General features: G+C 47.6%; 1 protein-coding gene across 1 annotated transcript; it reads right to left on the bottom strand.

The window, feature by feature from the left end:
- Window positions 1-501: 501 nt before the first annotated feature.
- Window positions 502-11692, bottom strand: LOC144129180 (23 kDa integral membrane protein-like). Its single transcript, XM_077663157.1, has 7 exons — window positions 11426-11692; window positions 5670-5870; window positions 2605-2685; window positions 2046-2144; window positions 1850-1963; window positions 917-1000; window positions 502-841 (listed from the first exon to the last, which is right to left on the bottom strand). The coding sequence occupies exons 1-7, from the start codon at window positions 11480-11482 to the stop codon at window positions 767-769; spliced, it is 711 nt and encodes a 236-aa protein (XP_077519283.1). The 5' UTR covers window positions 11483-11692; the 3' UTR covers window positions 502-766.
- Between the last annotated feature and the right edge of the window lie 3524 nt (window positions 11693-15216).

Raw genomic sequence — 15216 nt, forward strand, 5'->3', positions numbered from 1 at the left:
ACATACTATTAGTCACCATTCTTCATTTTGCATACAACCTAAAAGGAGCCCAGCAGTTTTCACCTGCAGCAGCGAGATAATGACATGGTCCTGCTTTAGTTTAAAACCATGGAGGAGCTCCTCAAGAAAAACTTTTTGCTTGGCTAGTTGGTGCATTTTTTTTGCCATGTCTGCCTCTCGTGTTCGTCCTGTGTTGCACTGACTCGTTATCGTAGAACATGAAGGAGATGCATAGGGCCATGTTAAGTGGGGTGTAATTGTTATTTTTTAATGCCTTAGCTCTTGCAATTAGGTGTTTTTGTTCTCTACCTTAGCTCATTGATTTTTTTCTTCCTTCATTTTCTTTTGTGCTTACCTTGCGTGCACTGTGAGTCTTCTTGGCAGACCGACATTGTGCGCCTTGTAGTAGAGAGCTCCCTTCCCTTTCTTTCTTCACATATTTTTGGTATAGTTGTACAAAATCATTTGCAACTAATAGTTTTGTACATAACAGTTGTAATATAATACATGTAGCAGTATAAAATAATTCTAGGTACATGACACCTCAATCTGCTGTGTATGCATAACCACTGCACTTGTTACATTGTTAATTCAGTGCAGATATTGTGCTTATGTAGGTTCAAACTTGTGTCACAACATTCAATATATTTAGATATAGGGGTGTGTCGAAGAAGAGTCGAGCAGGGCGCTGTAGCTTTCTTGCTGTGAAGTGATATGTGCAAAACATGAGGGGTGATTCATCAGGAGCTTGGCTTTCGTAGTCTGATCACACGGCCGTAACTTTAGGTATTGGCTTGCCCATCACCTTCAGCATGTAGACAGCGCTTGATATGCTGCCCACCTGCAAGTGAGAACCAAGATGGAGTCTTAATTTTTTACTGTGAAACAAATGGAGACGTAAACAACTGGGGCAAACCTGAATGAGTAGTATGAAGAGGCAGATGAGGCCTACAGCAAGACTCTTTGCCATAAGGAACCTTCTAATTTCTGGACCACAGCCCTGCAAGATGCATAAAAATAGTGCGTCTCATGACATGAAAAGAACCAATTTGCAGAACCGCTTCTTAGCTCTACAGTTTGGCTATGCTGCGTACTGCAACAGTCTTCAAAGAACTTACTAGTTAAGGTGCTGCTGGTTTGCATTCCCTGCGTGTACTGACTTCTTGCCTGTGGCTTTCAAAGAAGCTGCTTTTAACTCCTTCGCATCTCTGAGAATTGTTAATTGTTAATGTGTGTTCATATCTCGCATTTTTTGTCTGCCTTTCGAGGGTTTGGATGCTGAGTAAAGGTTTTTTTGATAATTTATTATTAAGCACAGTTTTTGCCAACTGCTGTGCAATGCAGAAGAAAAAAGTTATGGAAGAGGAATTAAGCCACATTGTCTTTGTGTTTTCTGACATGGCATGTGCACTAAGTCATCTACATTGTAACCCCTGTTGACTAATGAGCATATCAAAATGCAAAAAAATACTGTTTGCTTCACAAGAGTAGCGACAGAGTCCAGCCGGTTTGATCAGTTAACACATTTCAACTAGTGAAGCTATAAGGAGTTAGCTCGGACACCTCACGGCAGTTACAGAAGCTACTCTCAAATGCATTTCAAATGTAACAGCAAAATAGTGGTACACAGTTGTGCCTTAACGCTGACTGGCAGTATTTTTTTTATTGTTAATGTGGCTACAATGGAAAGCAAGTATTTTGCACACTTGTTTAGTGTAAGCAGCACGCATGATGTGATAAAATTCAGGTGCAAATCAGCTCTTGTTAATGACAGTTTTTGTTATTTTTGTAGTGGTGACTCATTTAGTTGGAAATGCTAGATTGGTCTTACAATTTCTGCAGTACTCACATTTTGATAGACTGCTACCGCTTCCACGTCATTGTCATAGTAGAAACAGCTTCCCATATAGTCCATTTCCAGTCTCTCATAGTCTTTGGGCCCCGCTCCTCCACAGCACTGGAGCTTGATTTGGCGACAAGAAAAGTAAATATGTAATTCCACTCAGCAGAGGTGCATTCTTTCCCTGTGTTGTGATTGTACTCACCTTGACTTGGACATTATCCAAGAAGTATTCAACATCCACAAATGAATTCTTGGACTTCGTTATGAGTCTTCGAATGGCACTTGACAAGTAAATGTCCATCTGCAGAAGCAGCATAAAACATGCGCATACCTATTTGGAATGCACGCACAAATATGCAAGCGTGCACTGACTGTTCTGTACCTGCTTTTGCATTCTGAATCTTTGTTCCTTGTGCAGGCACCCATGCAATGCATAGCTGAAGAGGCGCAGTTTTGTTCTAACTTAGAGCTTTGGGTTTACATGGCAACAACTGCATTGAGGTGCCGGCTGAACTTGACGCCGTAATCACATTTTTGAGTTGGAGGTCTTCAATATACCTTAAAGATGTGTACACCTGAGGCATGTATATAACAGCTAGATTTCATGCTGAGGCTATGTCTGAACTGACCATTGAATGTATTGGAGTAAACCTAGAATTTTGTGTTTGCCAGCACTAAATTGAAACCACGCATATAAAACAGGATTCTGAAGCCACATAGAATGCTGCATGACAGTGCTTTACATTGCTTAACATACATACCGCTTCTCCTCTGGCATGCTTCCACACCAGGCCCATGACAGCCAACTCAAGGATGACGAAGAATACCATGCAAACATTGTACTGCCATGAAAAAAAAGGCATATTAAGTCCAATTCTGTAAGTTGTATAATTAATGATTCTGCATTTAAAATGTACAGAAGGATTTTCAAACAAGTGCATGCTCTCTCCCTACCATTAGCATGCACAAGTCTCACCATACGGGGGGAAGGGTGCAAAAGTTGATGGTAGCGCCTGTTCATGTCTTCTGCCCACCGGGAACAATATGGTACAAAACTTTAATTTGCACCCCCTTCTCCCTTCTCCCCCTCTGTGCACGCCTATGCCCCTCCCCCCTCCAAGAAAAGAAGCAGTCTCTGTGCACTTTGCTTGTGATGCAATTTAAGAACCCCTCCATTACATTTTTCATGGGTAGTGGGGAAAAAAAAACGCGTAGAAGCCAGAGAGCGCACGTAAAAAAATTCGTTATTGTCTGTCGTTCTTTTGATGTTTTTTACTTCTAGTAAGGGCAATATGCATCTCCGGAATTTGCAAGGTTGTGTGGCTGTTGTGAGTGTTCGCATGCACAGAATTAATGTCCTAAACGCCTTGCTATTGCGCTCCGCCTGCCTCAGCAGGTGTTGGTAGAAGAGAGGCAGTAGCAAAGAAGACGGGGGTATAAGGAGAGGGCGAAGTTTGGACACGCATGCGCATGCAGTTTTCACGCCAGCCCCTTTGATCATGAATAATAATAATAATTGGTTTTGGGGGAAAGGAAATGGCACAGTATCCGTCTCATATATCGTTGGACACCTGAACCGCGCCGTAAGGGAAGGGATAAAAGAGGGAGTGAAAGAAGTAAGGAAGAAGAGGTGCCGTAGTGGAGGGCTCCGGAATAATTTCGACCACCTGGGAATCTTTAACGTGCACTGACATCGCACAGCACACGGGCGCCTTAGCGTTTTTCCTCCATAAAAACGCAGCCGCCGCGGTCGGGTTCGAACCCGGGAACTCCGGATCAGTAGTCGAGCGCCCTAACCACTGAGCCACCGCGGCGGGGCATTTGATCATGCGCAGTTCTCATTAATTGCAAACTAGAAGTTGATTTTTTTTTGTAAGCTGCAGGTGCCAAGGAAAGCGCGGATGACAGAAACGCTTCGGAGCCAACCCGCACAACTGCATCTTGCACAGCATTTCGAGCACGGCGTTTGCCGCGGTATAGTTTCGTTTTCGCGCCGTCGGCCGTTCGCGCTCATGCTGCAGCGGCGGTGGATCTGCAGCAGACGCAACAAGATTTACGCCGCCCGTAAGGATGCTCGGTGTTGGTGTGTGTGTGCAACTCGCCATAGCTGCATACAACTCAAGAACGAAGCGGCAAATGCCCCTCAAAAAAGTCCCTCCAGCCAATGGCGTCGACCGATTCTCCCCCTTGACCTGTCCCCTTTGACCTGCTGGCGTACGTGAAATGGCAGGGGGAGGAAGATGAATGGTGAATAACTAAGCGTTTATCGGATTAACGGCGGAGTCATGAAAATCGGTCGACGCCGTTGGCTGGAAGGCCTCCTTTGAGGGGAATCTGCCGTCCAGTTCGTTCTAGAGTGGTATCCGACTGTAAAAGCCGCCGAATGCGGTGGCAGCCAAGCGCCGATGGAGTTCCGTTTTGCCGCGGTATGCCGTCGCCGTTCCACACGCTCTAAACGTAGGCTGTCGAAACGCCTGCACGCGATAAACCACTGTCGTGAAGTGACATTCGCGACGTAGCATACGCGAAAGCTGTCACAGTTGCAACTGACACCCGAACTTGTCAATATGTGTTTCTGTGGGAGCTCGGGCGGTACTGGCTTACGAAAACGTAGCAGCCGGGAAAACGCAGCACACACCTGACAACATAACAGCGCGGTGTTGTACAGTATCGCGCAAATGGTTGTTGATGGAAAATTTCGCCATGCGGTATGACGGGGACAGCTCTAGCTCTCTCTCGCCCCCCCCCCCCCCCCCCCCCTTCGCCGGAGTGATGCGAGTGGCCGCGGTCATGGTATACCTGCCTGACGTCTGAACAGAATCGAACCAATAGCAACCTCTTATCCGACATACGCACGAGCGTGGGACGAAGGAGGGCTGCATGGAGCTGAGGGCTGGAGGGAAGGAGACTGGAGCCGCCGCGGTGGCTCAGATTATGGTGCTCGGCTGCCGATCCGAAAGACGTGGGTTCGATTCCAGCCGCGGCGGTCGCATTTCGATGGACGCAAAATGCTAGAGGCCCGTGTACTGTGTGATGTCAGTGCGTGTTAAAGAGCCCCAGGTGGTCGAAATTACGCAGAGCCCCCACTATACGGCTCCCCTCTTAACCTGAGTCGCTTTGGGATGTTAAACCCCCAAAACTTTAGACTGGGCTATCCATTGACTGTAGGCGACACATATTGCAGCTCTAGGTCTGATATAGTTTTTCTTTGTGTTCTTTCTCCTGGCTAGATTCATGTTGTATAGGTCCCTGCGCTTCCAAAAAGAAAGCGTCAACTACGTACTATAGCCGCCGTGAGCAGAGCGATTTAAACAAAGCAGTCATCTTGAGAGGCTGCTTTTTGCTGCATAGCTCTTAACAATGCGATTTCCAACCGCATTCAGGGGTGCTGGAGTGATGCTTTTTCTTTTTTTTTTCGTGCAAATAATAGAGGAAACAAATATGTATTATAATGTGCGTGGAATCCGAGGAGAATTCAAGGCCGGCTCTCGGCAACTCGAGCTCCATTGAAGAGAACCGGAAATTTGTTCGGATTGTGCGGAGTTTCGTATTAGCCTTTTTAGCATACTTTTGACATTGACCGAAAAAAAAGTGCTGATATGAATTCGCATGAACCAGAAGGTTTAGTTACGAGAGATAGAATTAACGACAGTCGGGAGCATTATAAGCGAGAAAGAGCTGGGTGCAGGCAGGGGTCGACCTATGTCCGTCAACTTAATCATTCACCTCAAATCGAAGAAAGCACATTGCTCGTATAACTTATACATAAAAAAAAGGAGATGGCCGTGACCCAAAGTGGGCACACGAAAGTGAAGTGGCATCTGACCGCGATGAGGAGGCGCTTGTTCTGGAGGAAGGCTGCGCCGCAGCCCAAGAAGCCGACCAGCAGCAGGCAGGCGCCGACGAAGATTGTGGTCACACTGGCGGCCGAGTAGTTGTCGAACACGGCAAAGTACTCGGCGATGCGGCGCACTTCCAAGTCCGAGCGCAGCAGGCCGCCCAGCACGAGAAGCACGATGCCGAAGAGCTGCAGGCACGTGAGAGGATCGAGAGTTGCGCTCAGCTTAATGCGCGGTAGCGGTTAGTCTATACTTTAACCAAAGCGGTTGCGAAACTGCGCTGCAACTTAATAATATAATTGGTTTTTGGGGAAAGGAAATGGCGCAGTATCTGTCTCATATATCGTTGGACACCTGAACCGCGCCGTAAGGGAAGAGATAAAGGAGGGAGTGAAAGGAAGAAAGAGGTGCCGTAGTGGAGGGCTCCGGAATAATTTCGACCACCTGGGGATCTTTAACGTGCACTGATATCGCACAGCACACTGGCGCCTTAGCGTTTTGCCTCCATAAAAACGCAGCCGCCGCGGTCGGCTTCCGGTTATGTCTTGCGGCAATTTTCGAAAGTCAGCCTATATGCGTCGCCTACGTCTGCGACATGCGAGCTATCGGGCAGTGTTCGCCCCGATACTTCCACCTTGACCTTGCATAAGCGTTTCATTTATCCGCCACAGGTGACGTTGCAGAATTCAATATTTATGATCAATAATTGTGCTTGTTTTTCTGACGCATTCTGTGGGGAGTTTCAGGGCTGGCGTTTGTAACTGTCTGCAGTGCTCCAGGACTGCATGCATATGGTGAGGGTGAGCGAAAGACGTGCTTCAGCCAGGTTGGCCTTCCTTGAACCAAGCTTGGCTGGAGTGACTGGCTTCGGTGGGGCAGTGAATTCTGGCCAATATATGGACGCCACGCAGTACCATACTGTGGGGCGTTATACGCAGAACACGTGTAAAGAAAGTATCGGCACTGAATGCAAGCATGCTTCGATTCTTCTCACATATTGATACACAGCCGTCCCAAGATCGAAGGTCCGACATGTGGCAAATGCAAAAAAGAAAAGGCTAGAGCAGGGGTGCTCAAATTCGCGTTGATAACTTCGTTAGCTTGGCGTGGTTTTTAGCCTTCGCAGCGTCGAGAAAACAGCGCTCTCGCTTCGCGATACTACAAGGTATGTATTGATGTCTCTTTGTTCGATGGAACCATCCCGGACGCGGCGGCAGCATTTCGATGGAGGCGAAACGCAAAAGGCGTTCGTGTATTTTGCGATGTCAGTGCACGTTAAAGATCCCCAGTTGGTTGAAATTCGGAGACGTCCGCTACGGCACCTCTTTCTTCCTTTCTTCTGTTAGTCCCTCCTTTATCCCTTCCCTTACGGCTTGGTTCAGGTGTCCGCCGAGATGTGAGACAGATACTGCGCCATTTCCTTTCCTCAAAAACCGATTTTCAGTTTTCACTTAAGCTCCGCCTTAAGGGCATGACTCGATAGCGTAATGGGTGAATGCCCATGTATGCAGAATTGGCCATTCTCTGCTTAACATTCTTAGGTCCCCAGTAGTCATCATTCCTCTCTACTGCGCAGTGTTGCAGCGGTTAGGCGATGCCCCATTATGCTAGCTGCGATGGCAGGTGCTGCCACCTGTGGGGCTTCTGCGACCCATATTGCTCTTCCCGAGCAACATCTCGCGACCAGTCATTAATATAACTGCCACCTGCCACGGTGGTCAGTTTGCTCGATATCCGGTGGGCAGGTTGCGATGACGCCACAAGGTCACGTGACCTAGGTGGCCCACCTGGCTCCTAGGTTGCTTCTTTAGGAATTTTTCGTGGATTTTTCACTCATGGTCAGCGACGACGCTGGATTTTCGGCGACACGGGCTTCGCGTGATAATCTCCCGACAGACGCGTAGTAGCTCCGTCATATCTGCTAGTGTTACTATATAAATATATGCATCCTCAGCGGCCTCCTCAACATAAGCTGCTGAGGTGGCAGCCTCTTCAACATACTTCCTTTCGCTCACCTGTAACAGCAAGACAGCGAGACGTCGCTAGCAACATGATGTTCACATTGTGGTAATCTTGCTTTGATCGCAAAATATCTGAAATCGATTTCGATGTAGCTAATGCGTTTCCCATTCGCATATATGTGTTCCGACAGTGTAAACGCTCAGTGTAAAGGAAGTAAATACGAACTCGAGCTCTTTAAAAGCGAGTTTACCTAGAGATCTTCGCAAATCAATCGCGCAGTCACAGCGCGTGCTTAAAGCACGGCGTTTTCATGCAGGGCATCATACCTGTTTTCTTAGTTTAGTATTCACTTTCAAACGGCTAGGCGTGCGAAATAGCAAATCCATCTAACCATTAGGCCGAAATTCTTTGTTGTTTTACTTTTCGTCGGGCTACCAGCCGAAAGGCAGATGGGCTTTACCTTTAACCAGTGCTTAAAGTCTGGCTCCATCGAAGAAGAGTTCTCGAGTGAATCGAGCGCAAGTGGAGAGGGAAAGGGAGAAAGCGGCTGGCGATCTGTTTTACACATCGTTTTATACAAAAGGGAGAAATCATTGTTAAGTGCCGCATTGTGCTTAGTTAGTGACGCAGACCTGAAACAAACGATCCCCACGCTCTGGTGCTCGTTGCTGCGCAGCCTTGGAGTTGAGCGGCCAGCTCCGAGCTGACTCATGCTGTGAGAGCACGGGTTTCCTGTTTTCTTCCATCCTTGTAGTGCTACTAATTTTGTATTTTTTTTTCGTCTCGGGTTTTAGGAAACATGTTAATGATTTTTACTAAAAATCACAGCGGAAGTTTCAAAACCATTGACAAGTGTTCCGACCACCACTGGCAAGAATAAAAATGGTTTCTTGTTTGGGATTCATGTAGTCCCTAGATTCTAGCACGGGGGATCTCCCTTCCCTTACGGCGCGGTTCGGGTGTCCAACGATATGTGAGACAGATACTGCGCCATTTCCTTTCTCCCCAAAAACCAATTATTATTATTACTATTATCTCAGATCCCTTGTCAATTTTGGTTAGGGGTCTAAGACCCGCCGAGACCCTCCTGACTTGAACAGTGCCTTTAACCTTCCCGACGTCGCTCAACATTTCTATTCAAAACGTTTTTGATTAGCATAATTAGTCTACTCGCGTCCCAAGGAAGCTAATTAGTTCTTCGTTGCGAAACACAAACTGTTAATTTTTTACATACACATGCACGAAGTTTGGTTGTGCAAAGCATTTCCGAATGCTGAGAAATTATAACATCACAACTTCTCACAAAAGCCTTCGGGGTAACATAGGATCAAGTACTTTGTTTTTCGAAGATGCACACGACGTCAGACACCCGAAATCAAACGGTGTTATTACGGGTTACGAACGACATGCCGCCAAATTGTTTTAATAAATATTATTTACTTTCTTCTCTATAGGTAACATACAAGAGCGCCAAAGTTTCGATATGGCATTTGCTAAATTCGTCTGAAATAAATCAGTCAGATTCGGCTCGACCGCGTTGTGAGAAAAAGCTTCGAGTTCGCTTTGTGCACACAACTGTGCAGCGTCCGGAAGGGTTAAGGCGGTCACTCACAGCAGTAGCCTGTATGTGTGACAGCTCCTCAAGCCCCTATCAGTAGTTATTTTCTGCGCTGCGTAGATAACGGTCAGTATAAAAACTGTGATAAACGCTGCAGGCAAAACTAGCACAGCCAGTTCGCTTGAAGCCGCTTGGGCACATCAGATAACCATGCGGTGCGGTTGATCATTCGATATTTATGAGGGGCTTCATTCCCGGTAATTGGTTGCGCAACTTGCGCCGTCGGCGTGGTCTGTCGCAACAGAATACTCTCATGTTCTCCTGTTGGCCAACGAAAATGTTATCTGGGTAATCTGGAGAGTGGGCACTCGAGAGTGTGCCCTGTGCGGTCAAGTGGTACGGGTGGTCCTCGCCCAAGGTCGTTTTGAAGTGGGCGTGCTCGCATGTGGGTGGAGAAAGGGGTGAACTTATCCCGGTCATCTTTTCGCTCGATGTTGACTAGCTACGACGAAAAATTTGGCAGCTTTTATCGCACAGGACAGAAGTGCACTTTCCCGTATGCTTTTGCGTCCCTACGGTGACTGCGAAATTGTTGTTAATGTGTCTGTACTACCAGCAACGAATGAAACGCGAACAGGAGTGAGCTGAAGTGCCAACACAAAAACGCCAACATATTAGCTCTTGTAGAGGAAATACAAGTGAGGTTGATTAACACTTCTGAAGAAGACTTCACGCCTTCGAAGTGTAATTACCCTGCGGTAATATTCAGCTTTCCCCGGTTAAGAGCTTTTCATTTTGCTGTTCGTGGTTCAGTTGTCTAATATTTCGCGTTTCGTTCGTTGCTGATAGAACATAGGAATGTATTAGCCAGTGCTTAAAGTCTGCTGCTCCATCGAATGGGAGTCTCCAGTGATTCGAGCACGGGTGGAGATGGAACTAAAGAGGGAGAAAGAGAAAGCAGCTCGTGACCTGTTTTACCCATCGTTTTATACAATTTTAAAGGTCGTTGTTTGCTCAGTTTATGTCACAGACCTGGAACAAAGATTCCCACGATCTGCCAGTATGCTCGTTGTTGTTGTGTAGCCATTGGAGCCAGCGGCCAGCTCTGAACTGACTCGTGTTGGGAGGGCATGGGCTTTTTTTCTTCCGCACTTTGTGTAATGCTGCCAAATCACAGTGAAATTTTCCAAATGATATAGAAGAAATCTTTCGACCACCACTCATAAGCATAAAAAATTGTTGCCTCCTTCAGATTCATGCAGTCTCTGCATATAGAACGGGAGGTCTAGATCCCTTGCGAATATTGGTGGGGGGCCTGAGAACCCCCGAGACCCCTCTGAATCTAGGTATTTGTGTTAACTGAAGCTCAAAATGCATGGCAGCTCTAGCTGGCGATTCGTTCGCGTTGTTTGGAAGCAATGCTCGCTCTCTTTCTTTATATATACAATCTTTTTTGTCAACAAAAATATTATGGGGTTTCTGGCACTGTCCAAGGAACATTGCCGCAGTTAAATCGGTCTCTTGACGGTCTCTCCACCCCACAGGTGCGTTAATTTCCCTCGATGCTCATCCTAGCACTCTGTCTCAACGTCTTGGGGGGCATTTACTGTGAGTCGTCAGCCCAAGCCAAAGCCCTCATCGCTGCAATTCCCCCCCCCCCCCCCCCCCTTTTTTTTTAATGTGGAGATTCCGCACTCTCCGCTGTGGACGCTTCGAGCGCTCCATGCATGTCCTCGTGCACCGTCTGCTGCTGCGCTGCCTGTCGTGACAGTGCTGTGTGCTGCCACTTTGATGTCAAAGCACCATCTCTGATGTCACAGGTCGAGCCCTCTGACGTCACGAGAGCGAACGCTGTCCTTCGTTTGAATGTGGGATCCTGGTGATAACCTGAGAAGACACGCTCAACCAAGATGATCTTGTCCGTTTGAACCGCGCCCCTGAACGCTTTTCAGTCGAGCGTTTAAAGTTTTTTAGGGACTCCTAATCGGCAATGACAGTGAGAAGTTCGTGCCAGGAATGGTTTGGCAAGCTCAATGACTTTGTTTAGGCGGTTGGCTGGTGCTATCGTGTAGATTGGCAGGTGTAGTGTGCCACTGTCACTATACAGTAATGTGTGGCCTTACACAGCACATGCCTCTCTTTTCGAGTTCAAATCCGCGCTTCAAAAGCTCGTTAGGACACAGAATGGTTTTCTTCCTGCAGGTGGCCACTACAGGTACTCACCCATATACAGACGCTGCTGACGAGCAGGAAGTACCGAGCCACGTCCTGGAGCGCCATCTTGCACGAGGATGTCTCGGCGCTTGTCTCACCGCTCTCGCGCTGTCATCGCCACGGCCACGAACGTCTCCACCGGTGTTGCTTCTCGGACAAACAACATATCACTGAGGGGCGCATAAAAAATGGCGCGGGCCTCGACCGCGCCTCTCAGGTGTAACTGCCGGTGCGCGTGTGCCTACCTGGCCGCAACCTTATCGCCCAGCGCAAGCTGGTTTATCTCTCCTGTTTTTTTTTTCATTTCTCCGTCGTACCCTCGACCCACTATCTGTGTATACGTACCTGGATGTATTACACGTAGGTGAGAGAGAGGTCGCTGATTGAAGTGCGCGCTTTCCCCGCCCGTCAGCAGACGGGAGTGTGAAGACGTGACGTTCGCCATGCTATAGATGAGTTCTTTGAGCCGGACATGCCTTCGAGCTGTGCACACAAGGCGTCGCTGCAGGTTTAACGGTTTGCACGATCGACGGCCGACGGATTGCGTGTACGGTCGCTCTACAACTGTGCGTGCGTGCGTGCCTGCGTGCTGCTGAGTCGGCTCATAAATTTCTTACCTTTCGCCTTAAGCGCACGTGCATGACTCAAAGCCGCTCGCGCCATATCGACGCTTCTTTCGTGGGTGGCCCGTCAAAGGTCAGCAACGCGTAAAGTATAGCAAAAATGTAAGATCGCCTCACGGTCTTTGGCAGTTACATGCACCGTACACAGGCTGTTTAAACGCGTGAAGCTCGAAAATCTGTCGCCTTTTTGTCCTTTATTCATCTTCTCACGCACTATGGCACCCACTCTGCATCGCTGCTCGATGACTGCACTGCATCGCACGTTGTTTACGTCTGGTCTGCAGCTTTTACGAGAGGCCATAAAGAGCACTGAGACTTACGGAAGAAACAGTACGTACTTTACTGCCACCAGAAGAACGACGGGGAGTATAATGTGTTTTTTTTTTATTTTTCCGAAGCTGGGTGGAGCAAGCGGATAGCGATGCAAAAATTCGGCTATAAGGCGCATACATTTATGCTGAACGTTTATTCTGGATTGATTTATCTGTGCTTTAGAATAAAATTTAAAAAAGTGGCCCACATTTTCCACCGCTGTCTTCATGACACTGAACTGTTGTAATTGTACAAATAGGGGCTACGGCATATAAGCGAACGTTGGAAGCACAGGAAGGATCTAAATGCAAAGTATATAAGCAACGATGTTCAGGGGAGTAAAACTTATGGGCTGTGGTCTTCCGTAGTGGTCTTGTTGAGGTTCTTTAAGTCTCGCAATGTACAGGTCAACAGACTTTGTGTAGATATAAAGGCAGCCCAATGACAAACCTGTCCGACAGTACTTTGTTTCATATTCAGCCGGTCACAATGAACAATAGAACTGTTTATACAGGTATCACGCCTCGGAATCCAGAAGGATAGCTCGGGCACGTGCGGTAAAGACGCTTTAATGCATCCTATATAAGATTATTCGCTCATGTCTGCGCAAATTTTGTGCCATGCGCTTAATTCGGTCAGCCCCTGTATGAGATCCGCGCTATTGTCTAGTTGCGCATGATACTTTTATAACCGCCGCACGAGTGAAACTCCCGATCATAAATCAAAGAGCGATGCACGTACGAGGCGGCAGCCGACTGGGCAGAAAATGCATCACGTTCCTTTTTTTTTCTTAGGGGGTGGGTGGTGGGTGGGGGGAGTTACCTGCACAATGAACTTAACTATGCATTGGCGGGTACGTAGTACACCCTCCGTCATAAAGTCTTCTGGCCACAGCGTTCACTTGTAGTGAATGCCTCTTGAATGCTTCGCGTAGCAGAGCATTCAATGTACACGTCAGGCAGCAAGCTTTTCTAGTGCGAGAAAAACCTTCTTCTAGCATTTCAGGACCCTTTAGTCTTTATACCGTGATGGCACCATTATGCGGCTCAAGCGAAATGCCTTTGGCCTGAAGACTTTTGACCAAGACCGCACATATGCAAGCTACTCCCTCCCGATAAGGTCTCGGCTTGTCCTTTCATGTGTAAAGAGACAGCAGGATTTAGCAGAGTTGCTTGATCCTTTTCAAACGCGAAAGGCGCGGGTTTGATCCCGGCCGCGGCGGTCGCATTTCGATGGAAGCGAAATGATAGAGGCCCATGTGCTGTGCGATGTCAGTGCTTGTTAAAGAACCCCAGGTGGTCGAAATTAACTGTAACCCTCCGCTACGGCGTCCCTCATAGCCTGAGCCATTTTGGCACGTTAAGCCCCATAAACCATAAACCTTTCCAAATGTTAAAGGACGAGGGAGGGTGCGGTGGAGTAGTTATTGAGCTCTGCCCGCACCCGGACCGTAGATGTGGTCGACAAAATACAAGCGCCATTTTTCGCCTCACCTTACTTCGTCCCCTTTGATACGGACATGCCCGCGAAAATCTCTTGACTATAGGCAACTAATAAATACACACATATCACCTGCGCTGAGGCATTCTGAGCTATATTCGTGCAAAAAGGTGCAGCCCTCGAAGGATTCCCCCGTTGCAGCAATCCGCGGCCAAGACCCATGAGCTTTGTCCTTTCTTGATCAGCACACAGCATTCCTCAACTCGGCGCGTGCCACGTGAGGAAATGGTTATAAGATAAGAGGAGCCAGAAGTGGTCTTGCATGCCAGCTGAGGCACGTGCGCAGCCACGCAGCGGAAAGCGCACTCTTGCCCTTCTGAAAGCTCAGCATTGTAAACGCCAGTGACGAAAGGCTTCCGGAATCCAGGGAACAGCGGAAAGCCGGACTTGGGGTCGCCGTTTGCGAGACCTCCGTCTGAGCACAGGCGCCCTTTAACAAAAATAAAGATTACAGGAAGTTTTACTCGGAGCCAAGCTTTCTGAGTCGTTATGCGTCACCAAAGTTTCAAATCTCTTGAAAAGGAGAGGAACTTTCGCCCTCTCCGCTCCGAAATCGGGGATTTCCACGGATATGCTGCAATAGGTTTACTACAACCCTTAGAAGCAAACCTTTGGGTTGCTTACTTTTGACAGAGGCTGCATACGTCTTCAAAAAGGCATTAAGTGGTACATATATCACCGAAAGATATTGGATGCCGATAGTGGGCACATTATCGACAAACATTCCCGTCGGTGTCGTGGAATCGGATCCCACGGGCGGCATGTGGTTGTTTTTTTCTTCTACTTCCTAATCATCTTTAAGGCAAAAATGATTACACTACTAATCTTCCGTTGATCAATGCCACAAATAAAAATTCCCCTGTGCGTAGGAGAATTTTTTTTATGATTCCCTTGGTTTCAGTCACTGTTGGTTCCTTTCATATGTATGCTTACATTCGAGAGGACTTAGCACGCAGTAAGTATGCACCCCAACCCCTGATTGTGTCTACCGTCTTCTTTCCTCCCCTGTATGCCCCGAACCGAAGCGAATCTGTAACATTACCTTTTCTTCTGCAGCATTCAGAAGATCAAGGGGCTGAGAAAGACGAAAAAATTGCAACGTTTGTTGATGTATATAGTCAGTCGTTGACCTTGAGTCCGTTTTTGAACAAACATACTTGACAATGTACCATGATGGCGCAGCAAAAAAGTAGAGCGTTGCTGGCCAGGCTAAAGTCACGGCCTTAGCTACGACACTTCGATGTTTGGCTTCGCCATTATAAAGAGACAAAACTATGAAGGGAGCGGTTATGTCATGCGGCCGGCCTTCGCAAGCCAAGATTTCTTGAAGCCGTTCTCGCTCAGGTTTCTCCTGGCCCGAGTCGG

The sequence above is a fragment of the Amblyomma americanum genome, chromosome 4 (assembly GCF_052857255.1).
Source record: "Amblyomma americanum isolate KBUSLIRL-KWMA chromosome 4, ASM5285725v1, whole genome shotgun sequence".
Lineage (NCBI taxonomy): Eukaryota > Metazoa > Arthropoda > Arachnida > Ixodida > Ixodidae > Amblyomma > Amblyomma americanum.

What these genes read in the sequence shown, in the direction of transcription:
- LOC144129180 (XM_077663157.1), bottom strand. Translation starts at nt 11,482, where the DNA reads ATGGCGCTCCAGGACGTGGCTCGGTACTTCCTGCTCGTCAGCAGCGTC. An exon ending in TCAGCAGCGTCTGTATATGG is followed by an intron (nt 5,871 to 11,425) that starts GTGAGTACCTGT and finishes ACGTGCCTGCAG; the next exon opens with CTCTTCGGCATCGTGCTTCT. An exon ending in TGGATAATGTCCAAGTCAAG is followed by an intron (nt 1,964 to 2,045) that starts GTGAGTACAATC and finishes CGCCAAATCAAG; the next exon opens with CTCCAGTGCTGTGGAGGAGC.